This window comes from Alligator mississippiensis, chromosome 3, assembly GCF_030867095.1.
Source record: "Alligator mississippiensis isolate rAllMis1 chromosome 3, rAllMis1, whole genome shotgun sequence".
NCBI lineage: Eukaryota > Metazoa > Chordata > Crocodylia > Alligatoridae > Alligator > Alligator mississippiensis.
In genome coordinates, this window is record NC_081826.1 from 143,884,504 (window position 1) to 143,902,216 (window position 17,713).

The following is a 17,713-nucleotide window of genomic DNA, read 5'->3' on the forward strand; positions in this document are numbered from 1 at the left end:
TATAAAAAAATTGCAGCACCATCTGATGAACCAAAAGCACATTACACATCTTTGAGTGCCTTTGTGTAATTTGTAGTGAGCCAAACTAAACTATGCCCAAGGAGTTTCAGTTCAATGCACCAGAAAGACTTTTAAAGCATCCTGAAAACCCGTTCATGCAAGCAGTCATGCCACTGCAGCACAAGAAAGGGCAAAAAATGTGGCATGTACAAATGCCCCATGTCACTGCTGAGGAAGCTCAGACTACTATGGCACCAATGGTGCAGCCATGGATCTGGTTAACCTGTGGGTCAGTTTTTACACAAGGGGATTCCTTTTGTGTATGAGAAAGGGATCTTCTTTCTCTAGGTGTGCACCCCTAAACCATCCCTTTAAAATGGCATGAACTAAAATCTAAATGGCTTTCTTCCATTAATGGAATATATAACAGCCAGAATATAACAGCTAGTCTGCAGTGAAAACACATAATGGGCCAAATTCTGCACTTCTCTTAAAATTGTGTAAATAAGGAGTAGCTCCACAGTATTAAATTAGGAAAAGTGTCAGCAGAATCAGCCCTGCCTCTCCCAAGAAGAGTAAAGTGCATCTGCAAAAACAAAACAGAACACAAACCTGAATGCTTCATAAAGTTCTATTAGATATCATTGAGGAAAAGTGTTATTTAGTCTCATTTCCAGAAATATCAAAATCAACTTTTTTTTAAATGTCAATAGAACAGGCTAATTTTTTTAACGAATATATGAGTTAGCCCCAAAATGGCAACTAAAAATGATACAACATGGAAAGACTCTCACATTTTATATATTAAAACAAAAAATCAAATATATTCTGGAATCCACAAAAACAATATGCCACATTACCTAAAAAGTACTAGCACTCTGCTGACATCAATTTGCCAAAAGCATATTAGCAAAAATAATTGTTTTTAGTTAACATATTCAATTAAATGATAATAATTTCACTTGCATTTGGAAAACACATCACAAGGGAAAATGACTGAGAGTGTCAGCAGTGAGGCCAAAGTGCAAAGGACATATATATACTCAGGCCAATACCACTGAATGTGGAAAAGGGCCAGCTTTGGGCTCACAGACATTGAAAAAAAGTCATGTATGTGGACAGAGCTCAAAGCCTTTGAGATCTAGAGAGGCTAAAGGAGCCAAGGAGCTTCCAATATTAAACTAAGGAAAAGACTATTTCAAAATTTCTAAAAAGGATGCAAGTCTCACTCTGCTTCTCACAAGCACACACAAATCCAGTATGTTATGGCTTCTAAAACTTTTTTCTTGATGAATTTCATGTAGTAATCTACTTACCTTCATCAGTGATAGTTCCACTGCTAGAGCCACCATTACTCTTGGCTTGCCTGTGAGAAGAGAGCGAGGACTCTGCATCTTGAACCTTAGGAGATGGGGAGGGCGATGCTGATGGTGTAAGAGTTGGTGATGTGCTTTTAGATGTTGATGAGGTCCCAGATGTAGGCCTTTTGTTCATCTCCAGTTTCTGCTAAAGTTTAAAAAAAAAACAACAAAAAAAAAGAATTGCTTATGTTAACTGAAACTACCAGTTCAGCAAAGCACAGCTTTAACTTAATCTTGTGCTTAGTCTCAGTGAATTTAAAGGCGCTGCAATGACTTACATAAGCCAAGAAGCTGACCCAAAATGGCATTAAAGATGTATACATTAATCACTCAGTAACAGAACAAAATAATAACTCTCCCAAAACACGAATATTTATTAAAATTACTCTGTTTATAAAGGTTGACGGCTTCTTCTCGCTGGATAAAAAATTCCTGCAAGCACAGATTTAACTGAAATAGCAGCCGTTTAGAAACATATTGCAATTATTGATTCAATAAGACATCTTTGCAGGTCTGACTGACAGTTAATTTTATTTAACACTTTTGTTTTTTCAACATTTTATCTGCAACCTGTCCCTGATAAATCTCTGATCACTGTTACTAATGAGGGGCAGTGCGGAATGATACCTTGTTTCATATATTCTGGGGGGTACAGCCACCAGTTTTGCCCCAAGATGGATGATGCAAGGTGCAACTATCAGCCTCTTGTTCATCTGCCTTGCCAGAAAATAAGCCAGTTGGACCACAGCGTAGGAGCCACAAAAGAAGTCTGGAAAGCAATGTCATGGAGGTGAATACCAACAGATGGCCAAGAGGCAGAGGCAGTCTGTACCAATATGTTCTTATGTGGCTTTATCTTGCTTAACAGGGACTACAGTGACTAGAATCCATCATCAAGGAGAGGATTTCTACTAAGTCCTTCATGGCTCCTATGAAGTCCATTACTCACGATGGTATAAAAAGATGATTTTTATAAATTTATTAAGAGCCTTAAGCAGGAAAATATGAAGAAGACATTTTCTAGAGTTTCTGTGGCTCCTACACAGGACATGTATCTAAGCAGGTAGTCACCTAGGGTGTCTTTACACATACTCCAGGGGCAAGGGGGTGCTTTAATTAGAGAGGCTCTTAGGAGCTGCTCTTTAAAGCACCCATAGTGTCACGTTTTCAGCATCCCATGCTTCAAAATGGTGCTGGAAGCGCTTTAATTAAAGCTTGTTTGATAAGCTTTAAAGTGCCCTCACCACCATTTTTAAGTACAGGGACAGTGAATACATGAGACGCTGAGGCTGCTGAGACATGCTAATTATCACACTCCAGCTGACTCAATTAATCAAGTCTGCCCCAATGCACTGAAATTATAGTACATCAGAGCAGACATCCAGAATGTCTACAGGCACCCCTAGATGTGCATAAACACAGGTGTCCCCTTCTTCTGATGCTTTACCACTTCATCCGGCACTAGGCACTTTGTAAACTCTTAGGTCTGTGGACAGTCCATGGCAGTATTTTGAGAAGATAATTTTTAAGCTCAACCATGAATCACGAGTATGTCTATATGACACAAAGTAGTGTCATGCAGAGATAGCCTGGGCTAGTTCTGCCCACACAAGAAGTAAAAGTGCTGCAGCTGGGCTAATTGGCACGTTACTTCCAGTTAAACTGTTTCTAGTTTTGGAGTTAGCATGGGCAGAGCTAGCCCAGACTATCTCTGCATGGTACTGTTTTGCTCTGTACAGATATACCCTTAGGTAACTGGGAGATGTGGATAGATGATTATGTGATAGTATATGTCTCATCAGCTGGGAGCATCAAACCCATCTTGAGCCTGAACAGCTGAAATGATGGAGGCAAGTGTTTTGAAAGAAATACACTCATTGAGTCTGGGTTTTTTGAGAGAAACAAATACACTACTTGTATATTTGTTTGTTTTGATAGAAATATACTTGTTTAGTCTCCTTGGGCCTAGGACTGGGCAGGGTTCCTCTCTTCTTCTGCATAAGCCAAAACTCAAGCATAAAAATCTACTGTCTTACACTCAAAAAGAACATCTTCAGCAGCTCCTACGAACTCACTTTTTTGGTAGAAGGTTCTTGTAAGAAAGGTCTCTGAAGAAGGACTGGGGAGGCAGATGGTTGGGGAAAAGGGTAGTCATTGATAAAGATGTCTGTTCTGATTGTAACCCAAATCCAGTACAAAGGGCAAGAAGGTTTCCAAAGGTAGTGGTCTGTAGACTCACTCCAATATGGAGCCAAGCACTTGTTGCCACTGATAAGGTGCTTGGGTAGGAGACAGACAACAAGATGGACATGGTTACTCTTCAGTCAGACCAGATCTAAGATTCTGAACCAGAGCCACTCAGGTGGCACAGGTTAAGGAGCCAGGTTGATAAGTGACCATAAACTCAAAATGTGAGGGGAAAAAAATCACCAGTATATTTTTCATGGATTCAGCTTCTGATTTATCTGGAGATATTCCAAATTCTTCTGGTCTGTAAGGACCTGGTCTGGGTAGTGGGCACTCTCCAAAAGGTGCTGCCATTCTTCAAATGCTGTCTTGACAATGAAAAGCTCTCAGTGGGAATAGAAGGCACACGGACATAATTTTTTTTGAGTATTCAGCCAGCTGGATGCAGCTCCTAGGGTGGCGCTTTTACTAGGAATGGTTTGGCAGGGTCCAGGTGTACCAAAATGGATGTGGAGATAAATGTCTTCTTAAGCCCCTCGAGGCCAATCAAGCCTCCTGGGACCATTAAAAATACAACTATTTCTTCAGTATTGCTATGACAGGGGTAATCAGCTGTAAAAACGGCCTTTTATGAAAACGCCTATAAAAAATAACAAGGCCTAGTATCCATATGCATTGCAAGGTACAGCCCATTTAGTGACTTCTGCCACCTTAATTAACCCCTCAGAAGAATTTATATAGCCTCAGAACTCAGAGGTGTTTCCTAATTAGCATTTTTAATATCAGCATACCTTTCCTATGCCATTGCTAATGACCTGAGCAGTCTGCAGATCAGGCAGAGTGGACGAAGGACCTGTGGAGACCGGACTATGCTGCTGATTGAGTTTCTGATCTGGCAGACCTGCTGCTTTTTTCCTTTGAGCTGCAATTTGAGATAAAACACTGTCTGCACTGCCACCTGAGAAACAGAAAATTAAAAAAAAAAAAAATCAGATGTAAGCAAGCAGCACCTTTAATAAAGTAACATAGCTTTATAAATTCATTAAGCTTCAACCCATTTCTGTTCCTACTCCTCCCCTGCAACCTCTAATCCTGAACATGTTTGAACATGAGCCAGAATCCTTCCACAGACAGGCCTGTGACTGCAATGCCAACTATTGTTTCTTAAGGGAAAGAACATAGGCCTAAACGCAAAGGGATGCCCTTCTATCTCCTTTCTGAGGTGGATCTGTGGAGGCAAGAAATCAGTCAGAATGAGGAAAACTCCCAAATTCCCAGCCTCATTGCAGGAAATTCCTACTCTTGCTGGACCACTGGCAGAAGACACTTGGAAGGTGGTATGGATCTGAGAACTGAAGTTCCATGAATTTCCTCACATACAAATGGTCAAAGTGTTTGTTTCAGCTGTAGGAACATGCCCTATTTCAACAAATAGGCCTGTCTATGGGCCCAATCCTGTTCCACTAAGGGTTTTTTCCCTTTCCTTATGTGACAAAATATTTAACAGAATTCTGCACCGTGAGCACTTCTGCTATGGTCTCAAACCTGCAACCTCTAGGCTATCAGCTGTGTACCTTAGTGCTCATACCACCTCAGCCCCCTTCCACTGAGGTTAAGGTGAATGAAGCTGTTGACTCCAATGTTCCCAAGCTCTAATCATGCTAACGATTGACTGCGTGGCATGGGGTAGTTTGCCTTATCTTACTTTTCCAGATTTCCCTTACCAGTGACCTCATTTATTTAAGCTGTTAAAGCCTGCCAAGTGGTTTAGATATCTCAATCACTATATAAGCATTATTATGTGAACCTTTTGGTCTGCCCAGCTCTATCAGTTTGCTAGCTCTTAAGTCTTGCAGTCACACTTGGCAGAGCAGCTGTAGCAGGAGTCACACACAAGGCAAGGCAGCCACCAGCCTTAGACAGATTGGTAGTACACTTCTTTGCCAACCCTAAGTAGATGAGCACAGTAATCAGGGAAGTGGCAAATACTAAGTGGCAGACAAAGAGGAGAAAATGAATCCAGCAAAGACTAAAGAGCTAGACTCAGAAGGCTAGGTTCTATACTCTGGGCTTCTAGGAAGGAGCCAAAGAAAAGACTGGAGGTCTTGGATGTGGACATGATGGGTCTTGCTTTTCTCAAATGTCAGGTGCTCTGGGATGTCAGGTTTTTCTGACTACCCTGTTGCTCTGACCCTACAAGATGAAATAAAAGTTCTCCTATTCCAAGGTAAACAAGTCCAAACACGCAGTCTGCTCCCACCCTCTGCCCATATTTTTCAGTCGTTTTCCCTTCTGTGGCTCTGCAGGCCTTCACCCCTTCATGCAAAGATATACTGGATTAAGGCTGTCAGAGATTACCATCCAGATACTGATGTTCTGAGCCAGCAAATGAGTTGGAATAGGACTGAAAACAGAAGGAAGCCCTTCCAGATTTGTGGTGGGAATAACAGATTAGAAACATGATGCCTTAGAACGGCGGTTTTCAACCTTTTTTAAGGAGAGTACCCCTTCCGGTGGGTACTCCTCCTGGTGGGTACCCCTTCCAGACGAAAGGGGGGTGGGGGGACGGAATCCCTCAGCGGCTGGTCACCAAGCAGGGTGGGGTGGGGATGAGCAGGTATGTGGTGGCAGCAGCACACAGCAGCAGTGGCGCTTCCCAAGTACCCTTGTTTCTGCGTGTCACCACTGCGTACCCCCTGGGGCCTTCCCAAATGCCCCAGGGGTACGAGTACCCCTGGTTGACAACCCCCGCCTTAGAAGAGTTGGGCACTGGCTGAACTGCTCTACCAAAGCAAAGATTACAACAGGCATCCAATAGAGTTCTCTACTTCTCTACTGGGGTGGAACAGGAGGGCTATCTTTTTCTTAAACAGTAGGATCATAGCATAGTAGGGCTGGAAGGGACATCAAAAGGTCATCTACTCTAGCCCCCTGCTCAAGGTAGGATCATCTCTGACTAAACCACCCCAGTCTTTCTAACCTGCTCTTCAAAATTCCCAGAGATGAAGATTCCATAACTTCACTAGGTAGCCTGTTCTAATTCTTGGCCACCCAGAAAGTAATAATCACAATAGGATCTTCCCAATCCTCAACCTAAATTTCCTATGCTGCAGTTTTGAGACCACTGCTCCTAGTCCTCTCCCCTATAGCCACAGAGAAAAGTCTATCTTGATCCTCTTTTTAACCATCCTTCAAATGCCCCCTCAATCTTCCCTTCCAAACTAAATAATCATAGTTCTTTCAGCCTTCCCTTCTAAGTCATGTTCCCCAGGCCTCTAATTTTTGTTGCTCTCCCTGGACTCCATCCAATCTTTCCACATCGTTATTAAATTGTGGGGCCCAAAACTGAAAACAATACTCCAGGTGAGGCTGCACCAGTATCAAATAAAGCAAAAGAATCACTTCCGTTGATTTGCAAGAAACACTCTATTTATAAAACCCAGAATGCTATTGGGGGGTTTGGTTTTTTCTTTTTGCAACCAGAGCACACTCTTAGGTCATATTTAGTTTATAGTCCACTGTAACCCCCAGGTCCTTCTAGTCCTAAAGCAGTAGTTCTCAACCTTTTTAGACTCAAGGCCCCTCTCATTAGACTCAAAGCATCCCTCAGAAAATGCCAGCTCTTAGTTTTCACTTGTTTTTTCACTACAGAAAAATAATAGAACAATATTTCTGTTGCAAAGAGCTCAGCATAACTACAACAGGTTAAAAAGTTTTTGACACTATGGATCCTTACTTGAAATCTCCAGGATTATTTTGTGAATCATATGTAGATGTCTGCACACCTAGCAGTGCTAATACTGTGCATCGACTTGTAACACCCTTAAAAAGATCCCATGGCAACTTGAGGTGCTGGATCACCCTGGTTGAGAATCACTGCTCCAGTGTCAACAACTGAACCCAGCTCCACTAGTTAATCAAATCTTAAGTAGTAACCTTGGCACAAGTTCACGCAATGAATGGCACAACAAAACCGAATTGGCCACAAAGTTATTACACAAAATATGTGTATTTTGTAATTCATTAATTAATTACTCCATATTAATGAATTTGTAATTAATATGTTTCCATCACACCTTAAATTGAATGTGTGGCCAGGATGAAGGGCACACTAGAGCTGTGGCCAGTGTGCCTTTTGCTACAAGCTCCAGTGTGCTCCCAAAGCTGGACACGCCAGTCAGCTAACTGGAGCTCCCAGCCTTGGAAGTGCATCAGGGTCAAGGACTCCAGCATGCTCCCTGGACGGGGAGCATCGATCAGCTGACTTGTATTCCAAGCTGGGTGCACCAGGCACCCAGGTTGCTACTTGCCAGTGCTGCGGGAGCCTGAGATCATGTTTCCAGGCTTTCCCTGTACTATCAACAGGGTGTAATTGAGATCTGATCCCTGAAGCCACAATCACACCTCCTGCCATGCACATGTAGCATGGGAGGAGGAGTGACTGTTGAGATCACAAGTAAGATCAGATCATGGCTTTAACTGAACGTCTGCTAGAGGCCTTGGTGTCATCTGCAAATTTGCTAAGTGTGCATTGAATCCCATTGTCCAAATCAATGATGAAGATGTTAAACATTACTGGATCCAGGATACATCCCTAGGGAATCCCACTTGATATCTCCTCCCAGCTCGATATTGGGCAACTGAGGACTACTCACTGAGCACAATGATCCACCCATTTACGTATCCACCTTACAGCGCTTTGATCTGATCTATATTTTGCTCAGCTTATTCATGATAATGTCATGGGCAACAGTATCAAAAGTCTTGCTTAAGTCAAGGTATATCACATCTACTACTCTTCCCCCATCCATAGAGCCTGTCACCTTATCATAGAAGCAAATCAAGTTAGTCAGGCATGACTTGCTCTTGGTGAATTCATGCTGGCTGACCCTGATCTCTTCATTCTCCTCTAGGTGCATCACAGTAATATTTTGGGATATAGGCCGCCTCATGCCATGGTGCCGTGCCCCAGAGACTCTGGCTGTCACTGCAGCAGTAGGAGTGATGGAGGGAGTAGAAACCTGGCCAGAGCTTGTGGGCTTTACTTAACCCTTTGCAGGCTGGAAGCAGCTTGCAAGCCACCCATTTGACAGCCCTGTCCTATATAATGGAGATTACAGAATTTTAGCCAGTAGTTCCTGTTCTACTTAAGTTAATGTGAATGTTCCTGTTTATAGTTTCATAGTTTCATAGATGTTAGGATCGGAAGGGACCTCAATAGATCATCGAGTCCGACCCCCTGCATAAGCAGGAAAGAGTGCTGGGTCTAGATGACCCCAGCTAGATACTCATCTAACCTCCTCTTGAAGACCCCCAGGGTAGGGGAGAGCACCACCTCCCTTGGGAGCCCGTTCCACACCTTGGCCACTCGAACTGTGAAGAAGTTCTTCCTAATGTCCAATCTAAATCTGCTCTCTGCTAGCTTGTGGCCATTGTTTCTTGTAACCACCGGGGGCGCCTTGGTGAATAAATACTCACCAATTCCCTTCTGTGCCCCCGTGATGAACTTATAGGCAGCCACAAGGTCGCCTCTCAACCTTCTCTTGCGGAGGCTGAAAAGGTCCAGTTTCTCTAGTCTCTCCTCGTAGGGCTTGGTCTGCAGGCCCTTAGCCATACGAGTGGCCCTTCTCTGGACCCTCTCCAGGTTATCCGCATCCTTCTTGAAGTGTGGTGCCCAGAATTGCACGCAGTACTCCAACTACGGTCTGACCAGCGCCCGATAGAGGGGGAGTATCACCTCCCTGGACCTATTCGTCATGCATCTGATGATGCACGATAAAGTGCCGTTGGCTTTTTTGATGGCTTCGTCACACTGCCGACTCATGTTCATCTTGGAGTCCACTAGGACTCCAAGATCCCTTTCCACTTCCGTGCCACCCAGCAGATCATTTCCTAGGCTGTAGGTATGCTGGACATTTTTCCTCCCTAGGTGCAGCACTTTGCATTTCTCCTTGTTGAACTGCATCCTGTTGTTTTCTGCCCACTTGTCCAACCTGTCCAGGTCTGCTTGCAGCTGTTCCCTGCCCTCCGGCGTGTCCACTTCTCCCCATAGCTTTGTGTCATCTGCAAACTTGGACAGAGTACATTTCACTCCCTCGTCCAAGTGACTGATGAAGACATTAAAGAGTATCGGTCCAAGGACCGAGCCCTGAGGGACCCCGCTGCCCACACCCTTCCAGGTTGAAACCAACCCATCCACCATGACTCTCTGGGTGCGACCCTCTAGCCAATTCGCCACCCACCAGACTGTGTAGTCATCCAAGTCACAGCCTCTTAACTTGTTTACCAGTATGGGGTGGGATACCGTATCGAAGGCCTTCCTGAAGTCTAAGTATACGACATCCACCCCTCCTCCTGTGTCCAGGCGTTTCGTAACCTGGTCATAAAAAGAGACTAGATTGGTCAGGCACGATCTGCCTGCCACGAACCTGTGCTGGTTTCCCCTCAGCATAATTTGTCCTGCCGGGCTCTCACAAATGTGAGCCTTGATAATTTTTTCAAAGACTTTGCCAAGGATGGAGGTGAGGCTGACTGGCCTATAGTTGCCCGGGTCCTCCTTCCTCCCCTTTTTGAAAATGGGGACCACATTGGCCCTTTTCCAGTCCTCCGGGACTTGGCCCGTGCGCCATGAGCTTTCAAATATTCCCGCCAGTGGCTCTGCAATGACGTCAGCCAGTGCCTTCAGCACCCTCGGATGGAGCTCATCCGGGCCTGCTGACTTAAAGGCATCCAGTTCTTCCAAGTGACTCTGCACCATCTCAGGGTCTACGCATGGAAGTCTGGCACCTTGCTGCTGCCTCTCTACAACCCCAGTGAGAAACTTGTCGTGCCCCTCGCTTAGGAACACTGAGGCAAAGAACTTGTTGAGGAGTTCAGCCTTGTCCCCTCTGTCCGTCACCAATTGTTTCTGCCCATTTAGCAGGGGTCCTATTCCTCCCTGGGTCTTCCTTTTACTCCCTACAAATCTAAGAAGCAATTTCTTGTTGTCTTTTACTTGGGTTGCCATCCTCAGCTCCATGGTAGCTTTGGCCCATCTAACTGCCTCCCTACAAGCACGAGCAGAGGAGGTATATTTGTCTTTGGTGATCTCTCCCTGTTTCCACTTTTTATGTGCTCCCCTTTTGGCCCTTAGGCTGCCCTGGATTTCTGTGGTCAGCCAGGGAAGCCTCCTGGCCCCTTTCCCTCTTTTGCCTCACTCGGGGATCGTCTTGCTTCATTGATAACAGAAGCAAGCATTTCAAAAACAAATCTTGTTACTCTTACTTTTTCTGTGCACTTTGATTACCTAGCTGAATCAGTCTTAAGATTCTTTATAAAAGAAAAATAATATGCACCTGATCTATTATGCAGTTCTCCACCATGTCTGTTAATTCCAGCTATGTTGTTGGATCCACCAGAGGAGTGAGGAGAATGGTTGAAAGTGTTGGAATTTGAGGGAGAAGCAGGTCTTCGTACAAAAGCAGGCAATTTGACTGGTCTAGAACCTTTGCTTCCAGATGTCTGAAAGGGTAAAATAAGATTTTTACATCTCTTGGAGAAAACTCAGTTCTGCAAAATGTAAGGTCAATAGCTTGCTAGCTCCAAGGATCAAAGTGGACAACAGAAATTAACGTGATCTTTTTAAGCATTGTGAATTTACACTGCAATTATAAAGAAGGCATTAACATAAATTAACTATTTTTATTTCTAAATGGCAGAACATGAGAAATACATAACAGTTACATACAGAGTCCTTTCTAATGTCCCCATCTGATAAAAACATTTCTTGAATAAGCCACCTCTATTTCTACCGTACCTGTGTTCCTCTATATTAACTAAACTACAACTAATATAAGGAAATCCTGTTCTGAAACTCTATCCAACCTACTGCCCTCAGAATTCTACCAGAAGTGTCCTCACTGACAGCGCTACTGATATCCTAGCCAATCTCAAGGCCTCAGCTCTAACCACCTCCTCCTCCTTTTACTTCTCATTCCACCTGTCACCACCCACTGGTTGAAATCCCATCTTCCAGTCCTTTCTGCCCTTTTGTGGCTCTGAGCCTACTGCTCTGAGAGTACTCTCACTGTCTGATTTGACAAATGCCTCTCCTCTCTAGTCCCCTTTCTCACACTGCCATAAGTATCCTATATACACTAACTGACTAATATTTACCTTCCTGCTCATTGATCCAATTCTCCTTCATTTAATCCTCCAATTCATCTCAACACCTCATCCTGTAGATGCTCAGCCATCAACTTTAGCTTTCTGCTGTCCTCCACCTACAGCTGCTATAACATACAACCCTAGATGTCCTCCTCCACTGTCACCAAACTCCAGACTAGAAAACAAGCCTCTCTTTCTTGGCTATTAAGGCCCAAAATATAGAAAAAAACAAAACTTACTCCTTAAACTCATCTCCAACCCAAAGAAGCTCCTGATATACATCCAATAATTACTTTGGAATTTATGGCCATCTCAGCAATTTTTGACAAATCTGTCTTAGTGATGGAGTTTATTAAATTTAGTGTGGCACGCAAGCCTTTACTCAACTTATTCTTCTTTTCTTAGAGAAGGATATTTCTGCCTTCCCCTCCCCCTCGCACGAGAAGCTTGAGTTTAGAGGGTGAAGATTATAGACAGATATGGGAATTTAAAGCATTTGCAATAGAAAATAGTATTCTGTAAGTTAGTCTTACCACCTCATATTGCAAGAATTCAAGAGTGCCTTGACATCTATCAAACTGCTGTCTTATCAACTCAAATTCCCTGGAGGTAACAATGTACAGTATTTTCTTAAACAATCCATTCACTTACTATGTCTCAGTTTCCACTGCTATTAAAATCGTACTTGATTGCTAACAGTGGTAAAGTGGTTCTCACCTGTTCAGCCTTGCCATCTTTGTTTGTACGTGTTCGGTCAGAGTTCCACAGCTCAAAACTCGAGGGAGGTAAGAAAGGAGGAATAACAGCCTTGAGCTTATCATTAGGTAGCCTAGTAAATGGAGCACCACTTCTTAACTGAGAAGAAAAAAATGGTATATTTTTGGAAAGATTACTTTAGATCTAATGATATATATTTAAAATAGAAAGTGAAGTTATTAGGGAATGCACTGATTATAAACATATGATATCAAACTTTAAGGGTTTCATAGACTCAAAGAAAATTAGGGTTGGAAAGAACCTCAGGAGGTCATCTAGTCCAACCCCCTGCTCAAAGCAGGACCATCCCCAAACTAGATCAATCCAGCCATAGCTGTCAAGCCAGGCCTTAAAAACTTCCAAGGATGGAGATTCCACTGCCTCTCTAGCTAACCCATTCCCATGCTTCACCATCCTCCTAATGAGGAAGTTTTTTTCTAATATACAACTTAAACCTCACTTGCTGCAACTTGAGACCATTGCTCATTGTTCTGTCATCTGTCATTAACAGAGAATTAACAGAAATTTTTAAAAAGGGAAAAGTAACATTTTTTGAAGATTTCTAAAATAAATACTTGTGAAGATATACACTATAGCAGGGGTAGGCAACCCCTGGCATGGGTGACAGTGTGGCACACAAAGGCATTTTGCTCACCATGCACATGTTGGGGCTGATGACAGGGAAGGGGCTGGGACTGTACTGCTACAAGGACTGGGCCCCTTGCGGCTCCCCCTCTATCCTTCCGCGGGACACCAACATCTTACAAGTTGAGGTTGTGTGTGTTTTTGGCCCAAAAGCATTGCCAACCCCTGCACTATAGAATAATAAATTATACTTAAACCAAATGGCCATTAGAGCTCTGATCATAAACTTAACACATGTACTCTATTCAACGTGTCTTGTTTAAAAAATAGAAGGTCCCCTGTTAATTATAAAACTATTTCATGTCCTCCTTTGGGCCTCAACCTACTCCAACTGAAGTCAATAGAAGGACTGATGATCTGCTTCTAAACAGTTGATGAATCAAAGTTCCACATGGGACCTGTAAGAGCAACATACAGCCTTTTCTTGCTGTATGAGGAAAACAGTTAACAGAAGAACCCCCCACCCTTAATTTCCTCAGTAAGCCACATTAAAGAGTGCTCAAAGATCTAATGATCTGTACACATTCTGAACTTCTATGCTCCCAAGAGAAAATCATCCAACAAAGTCTCTAGACCAGGGGTTTTCAACCTTTTTGGGTCAGTGTACCCCTGGTGGCTAGACACAGAGCAAGAGGAGGGGAGGTGCACAGCCGAACATGGAGCAGCGGCAGCTGCTGCGTGTGAGATTCCCCTGCCCCCCATGTCCAGCCAGTTGGGAAGCACCTGCGTGGCAGTGCAGGATCATGCATGGCAGCGCTCTGTCCCTAAGCCCCTGCGCGTACTCCCTAGGGCCTTCTAAAGTACCCCTGGGAGTATGCATACCCCTGGTTGAAAACCCCTGCTCTAGACTATAAAAAATTGTACAAGTGAAATCGATTTCTTTGTTTTCCTCTTTTGTTGCACATGATGCTGAACTATGTTCATCTCTACTATTTAAATTTCTCCAAAAGGTCACTAGGGTCTTTCAGAATTCAGCTTGCTAAAAGTGCTCTTTAAAGCCTTTTCAAGAACAAAGCATTTATTCAATTGATCTCTTTTTAAAAATCATTATGGAGTATATGATGGTACATCCATCAACCAACAGATATTGGTTTCTATAAGGGTCAATTTTTCCAACAGTTACAACTCCACAGAATCTGTAACAGATCCTGTTCTAGCAATCATTGACCTCAGAGTAGCTGTCCTTAAAAAAATAAACAAGAAATCCCCCTTTGAAATCCAACTTGAACAGGAAATTACAGAACTAAAAATCATCTATATATTCGACTGGGTTAACCATGGTCTCAACAGGGACTATGGATTCTCATCCCATTACCCAAACCATCTGTTTACTCCATACAGATGTTAATCGATGGTAGTGCTAGCTCAAGTTTGGAGCAGTCACACATTCAGGCCAGCAAGGGCCTAGAGGACTGAAAGGTAAGAATCCCCCTACTCCTATTCCAGGCTCCCTCCTGTTCCCTGGGCTCCCCCAATTCCCCTCCCCACCCCTGGGGCTCCTCCCCCACTCCCTGCTTACTAGGGCTGCCTGTGCTGGGGAAGCAGGCAGGAAAGAGATAACCTGCTTGCTTCACTCCCACTGCCACCGCTGCCAGGTTGCTGATCTTCTCTGGACTGAGACTGCCCAGGGAGCAGCAGTGGTGGTGGTGCAGTGGTAGCAGCAGCCCAGCAGGCAGGTTAACACTTCCCTGACTGCTCCACTAGGACACACAGTGTGGACAGCCAGAAGTCATCAGGAGGGAAGAGGGATGAGGGTGAACAGTCGGCCTGATCCAGGCCAGTGGTGGGAGGGGGACAAGTGGAGTGTTTACACTATGGTGTAGCCTAACATGGCTACACCTTAGTGTAACACAAGCTGGGTAACACAGAGCAGAGATAATCCTGCCCTGGAGTAGAGTAACTTTGAGCTGCCTACCAAGTGCTTAAAACTAGTTTCAGATGTTAATGTACAGATAATCCAAGGGTTAAGAGCTCCAGGAACCACTCAAAATTACCATGCAATTAGGCCTTAAGGCCCCTAGCCGATGTGCAATTAAAGGTGAGATGGATCTGATGCATGATCCCTTCCTGCCATGCTACACATGCAAGGCAAGAGGCATGACTGTGGGATTAAACATCAGATCCCATTATGACTTATTGAGGGTCCAGGGGGAGCCCAGGATCTTGATCCTGAACTCCCCCTGCACTGGCAAGAAGCAAGCTTGTATGGCTGGGGCCTGGCAGCTGATCTGGGCTCCCAGACTCAGGTGTGTGTGATGAGCCCCAGCAGCTAGGAGCCCAGATAAACTGATGGGGCTCCCAGCTGTACCCCTGTGGCTGGGAGCCCCAGCCTGGCCCAACATTCAATTAATGGCATGATAGGAACCAGCCACAAAGTTATTTGTGTAATAACTTTACAGCTTATTGCTATAGCATTAACTGCATTAACCTGTGGCCGGGTAACTACTTAAGACATAACTGACTGGTTAACCATGTTGTTAGTTTAGTGCCAGGGGCCAAAGATGCCACTGTGTCCTACATTTTGCTCTACTTCATCCTAAAACAGCTAATGACCTCTGTAACTGTGGGGCTGGGGGGACCCCAGCATTTTGGATACTCTCCACTCCAGTCACCATGAACAAATGATAAGCATGCTGAGAGCAGTGAAACCTACCATGGTTGTCAATATTTCATCATCTTTTTCTATTTTTGTAGTACCTGTACCTGAAAAAAAATGCATAAAAAATATTTAAAGATTCCAGATTCTTATTCCCCAGGATAGTGCTGACAAACATATCACAGGGCACAATTATTTCACACTAAGACAGATTTTTCCCTAATGTAATTCCACTGACTTTTGTGGGATGATATCTGAAAGAAATTTAGTACACTATAGGAGCATCTACACATGCAATAATTGCTTACTGCACCAGTTTATTGCTCCTAGGCATACCCTTTGAACATGTGCCCAGAAGCAATAAACTCATCTGCAGCAAGAGCATCAGTGTAGCTCCAGCTGGCAGTGGGCCGGGGAGGAAGAGGGGTCAGCCTGCCAGCCTGGGGCTGCTCCCCACCAGCTCAACGTGCAGAGGAGCAGCTGGGTAGGGCACACAGGTGCTACAGCACAGGGCTAGCTGGCAAGCAGCCCCCACACTGAAGCACTCTCGTGCCCGAGCCAGGCAAGGCAGCATTTACACATGCACTACTGCAGAGTTTTTTACTCCAGTTTTTTACTCTGAAGGTTTTTAGCCTGCAGCAGGATACTACTTGTATTCGCAAGTACTATCCCGTTATAGAGTAAATTAGTTTACTCCAGCCTAATAGGGCTGCATGTGTAGACATGCAACATTGACTAAGCAGCTAATTAGTCAGCTGCATAGCAAACATCTCGTGTACATGTACTCTGTATGTGGTGCGTTTCAGTTTTTCAGTGGAAAGTGATTACATTTTAATAGGTGGGCTTTGGTGTTTTCACTTGTCTTGTGTGGAATTCTATTATATTGTGCACATCTAAACAGCACCTACTTAGCCATGCAAGTGGCATTTTTGGCATTTATGCTCAATTTGTGACTATAACCTGTACAGCATCCGCATGTATACCAAACAAGGCACAGTAAGGTACACACTGGCAGAGCAGCTATATGGCACCTATGTACATACATTGGTTTAAGTCCCCACAAAAAACAATGATGCAGAAAGGGGTGGCCTTCTTAATTTTTAGCCCCAACAGCTGACTGGTTAGGGCAATTGCTTTAGAACCAAGAAGTTAGAGACCTAGGTTACACCCTTGTCCACAACTTGGGCCCCTCTGACTTCCCAGCCAAAGGCTCTAACAACCAGGCTGCAGGTTATCCATTGATAAAGATCTTCTAATCCAGTGTTCCTTTTGAAGCTGACCCCCTGGGTAAACAAGAGAGAGAGATAGTAGAACCAAGGAGCAGAGAAAAAGCCAGAGTATGTGTAGCCCAGCCAGATGGCTACTGCTCTGGAAAAAAAGCAGGCCTTGGGTTCTAGCCTTGGCACCCTCCTCTAGTGGAAAAGAAACTGTCCCCTTTGCCAGTAACTATTAAATGCAATAGGCAGCTTCAGAAAGCGCACTGGAGCAGGGACTGGATAATGATTTGCCTATGGTCTGGTGCTTAGAACACCACACTAGGAAGTCAGAGAGTTACTAGCTGCGGTTGAGGGAGGCCCCCTACCTCCTGGGCAAGTACTTTAACCATGGAGCTACTGGGGATGAAACATGAAAGGGGCTTCCTCTTCCAGTGTCTAAAACTTACTGGTCAAGTTTCTGTCCTGTTACAATTTTATGGCTTATGTGCATAAATTGGGTCTGCATGTGTACCTGCCTGGCCAATGAACAGTCTACTGTACATGCTCAGTTTAAGTCTGAATGCTTACATGTCCACACTCATAGATTGTAAGGGGCTGGAAGGGACCTCACAAGATCAGAGTCCAGCCCTGCTGCACTAGGCAGGAAAGACAACTGAGGTCAGGTGACCCCAGCAAGGTGACTGTCCAGTCTCCTCTTGAAGATCTCCAGGGTAGGTGATTGCACCACCTCTAGAGGGAGTTTCTTCCACAGTCTGGACACCCTGACTGTGAAAAAGTTTTTCCTAATGTTGACCCTGAATCGGTCT

The 17,713-nt window shown here is 44.2% G+C and overlaps 1 protein-coding gene across 3 annotated transcripts in view; it reads right to left on the bottom strand.

Annotated features, from left to right (window-relative positions):
• Positions 1–17,713, bottom strand: part of ANKS6 (ankyrin repeat and sterile alpha motif domain containing 6) — a 73,248-nt gene that overhangs the window by 17,996 nt on the left and 37,539 nt on the right. For 2 of the 3 annotated variants that reach the window (XM_019491081.2, XM_059724472.1), the window contains exons 8-12: positions 15,748–15,797; positions 12,411–12,548; positions 10,883–11,048; positions 4,340–4,506; positions 1,317–1,506 (exon numbers count right to left, since the gene is read on the bottom strand). In XM_019491081.2, the coding sequence (XP_019346626.2) occupies positions 1,317–1,506; positions 4,340–4,506; positions 10,883–11,048; positions 12,411–12,548; positions 15,748–15,797 (711 nt within the window). The remainder of the gene's footprint in view (positions 1–1,316; positions 1,507–4,339; positions 4,507–10,882; positions 11,049–12,410; positions 12,549–15,747; positions 15,798–17,713) is intronic. The other variant, XM_059724471.1, reaches the window with a different exon arrangement.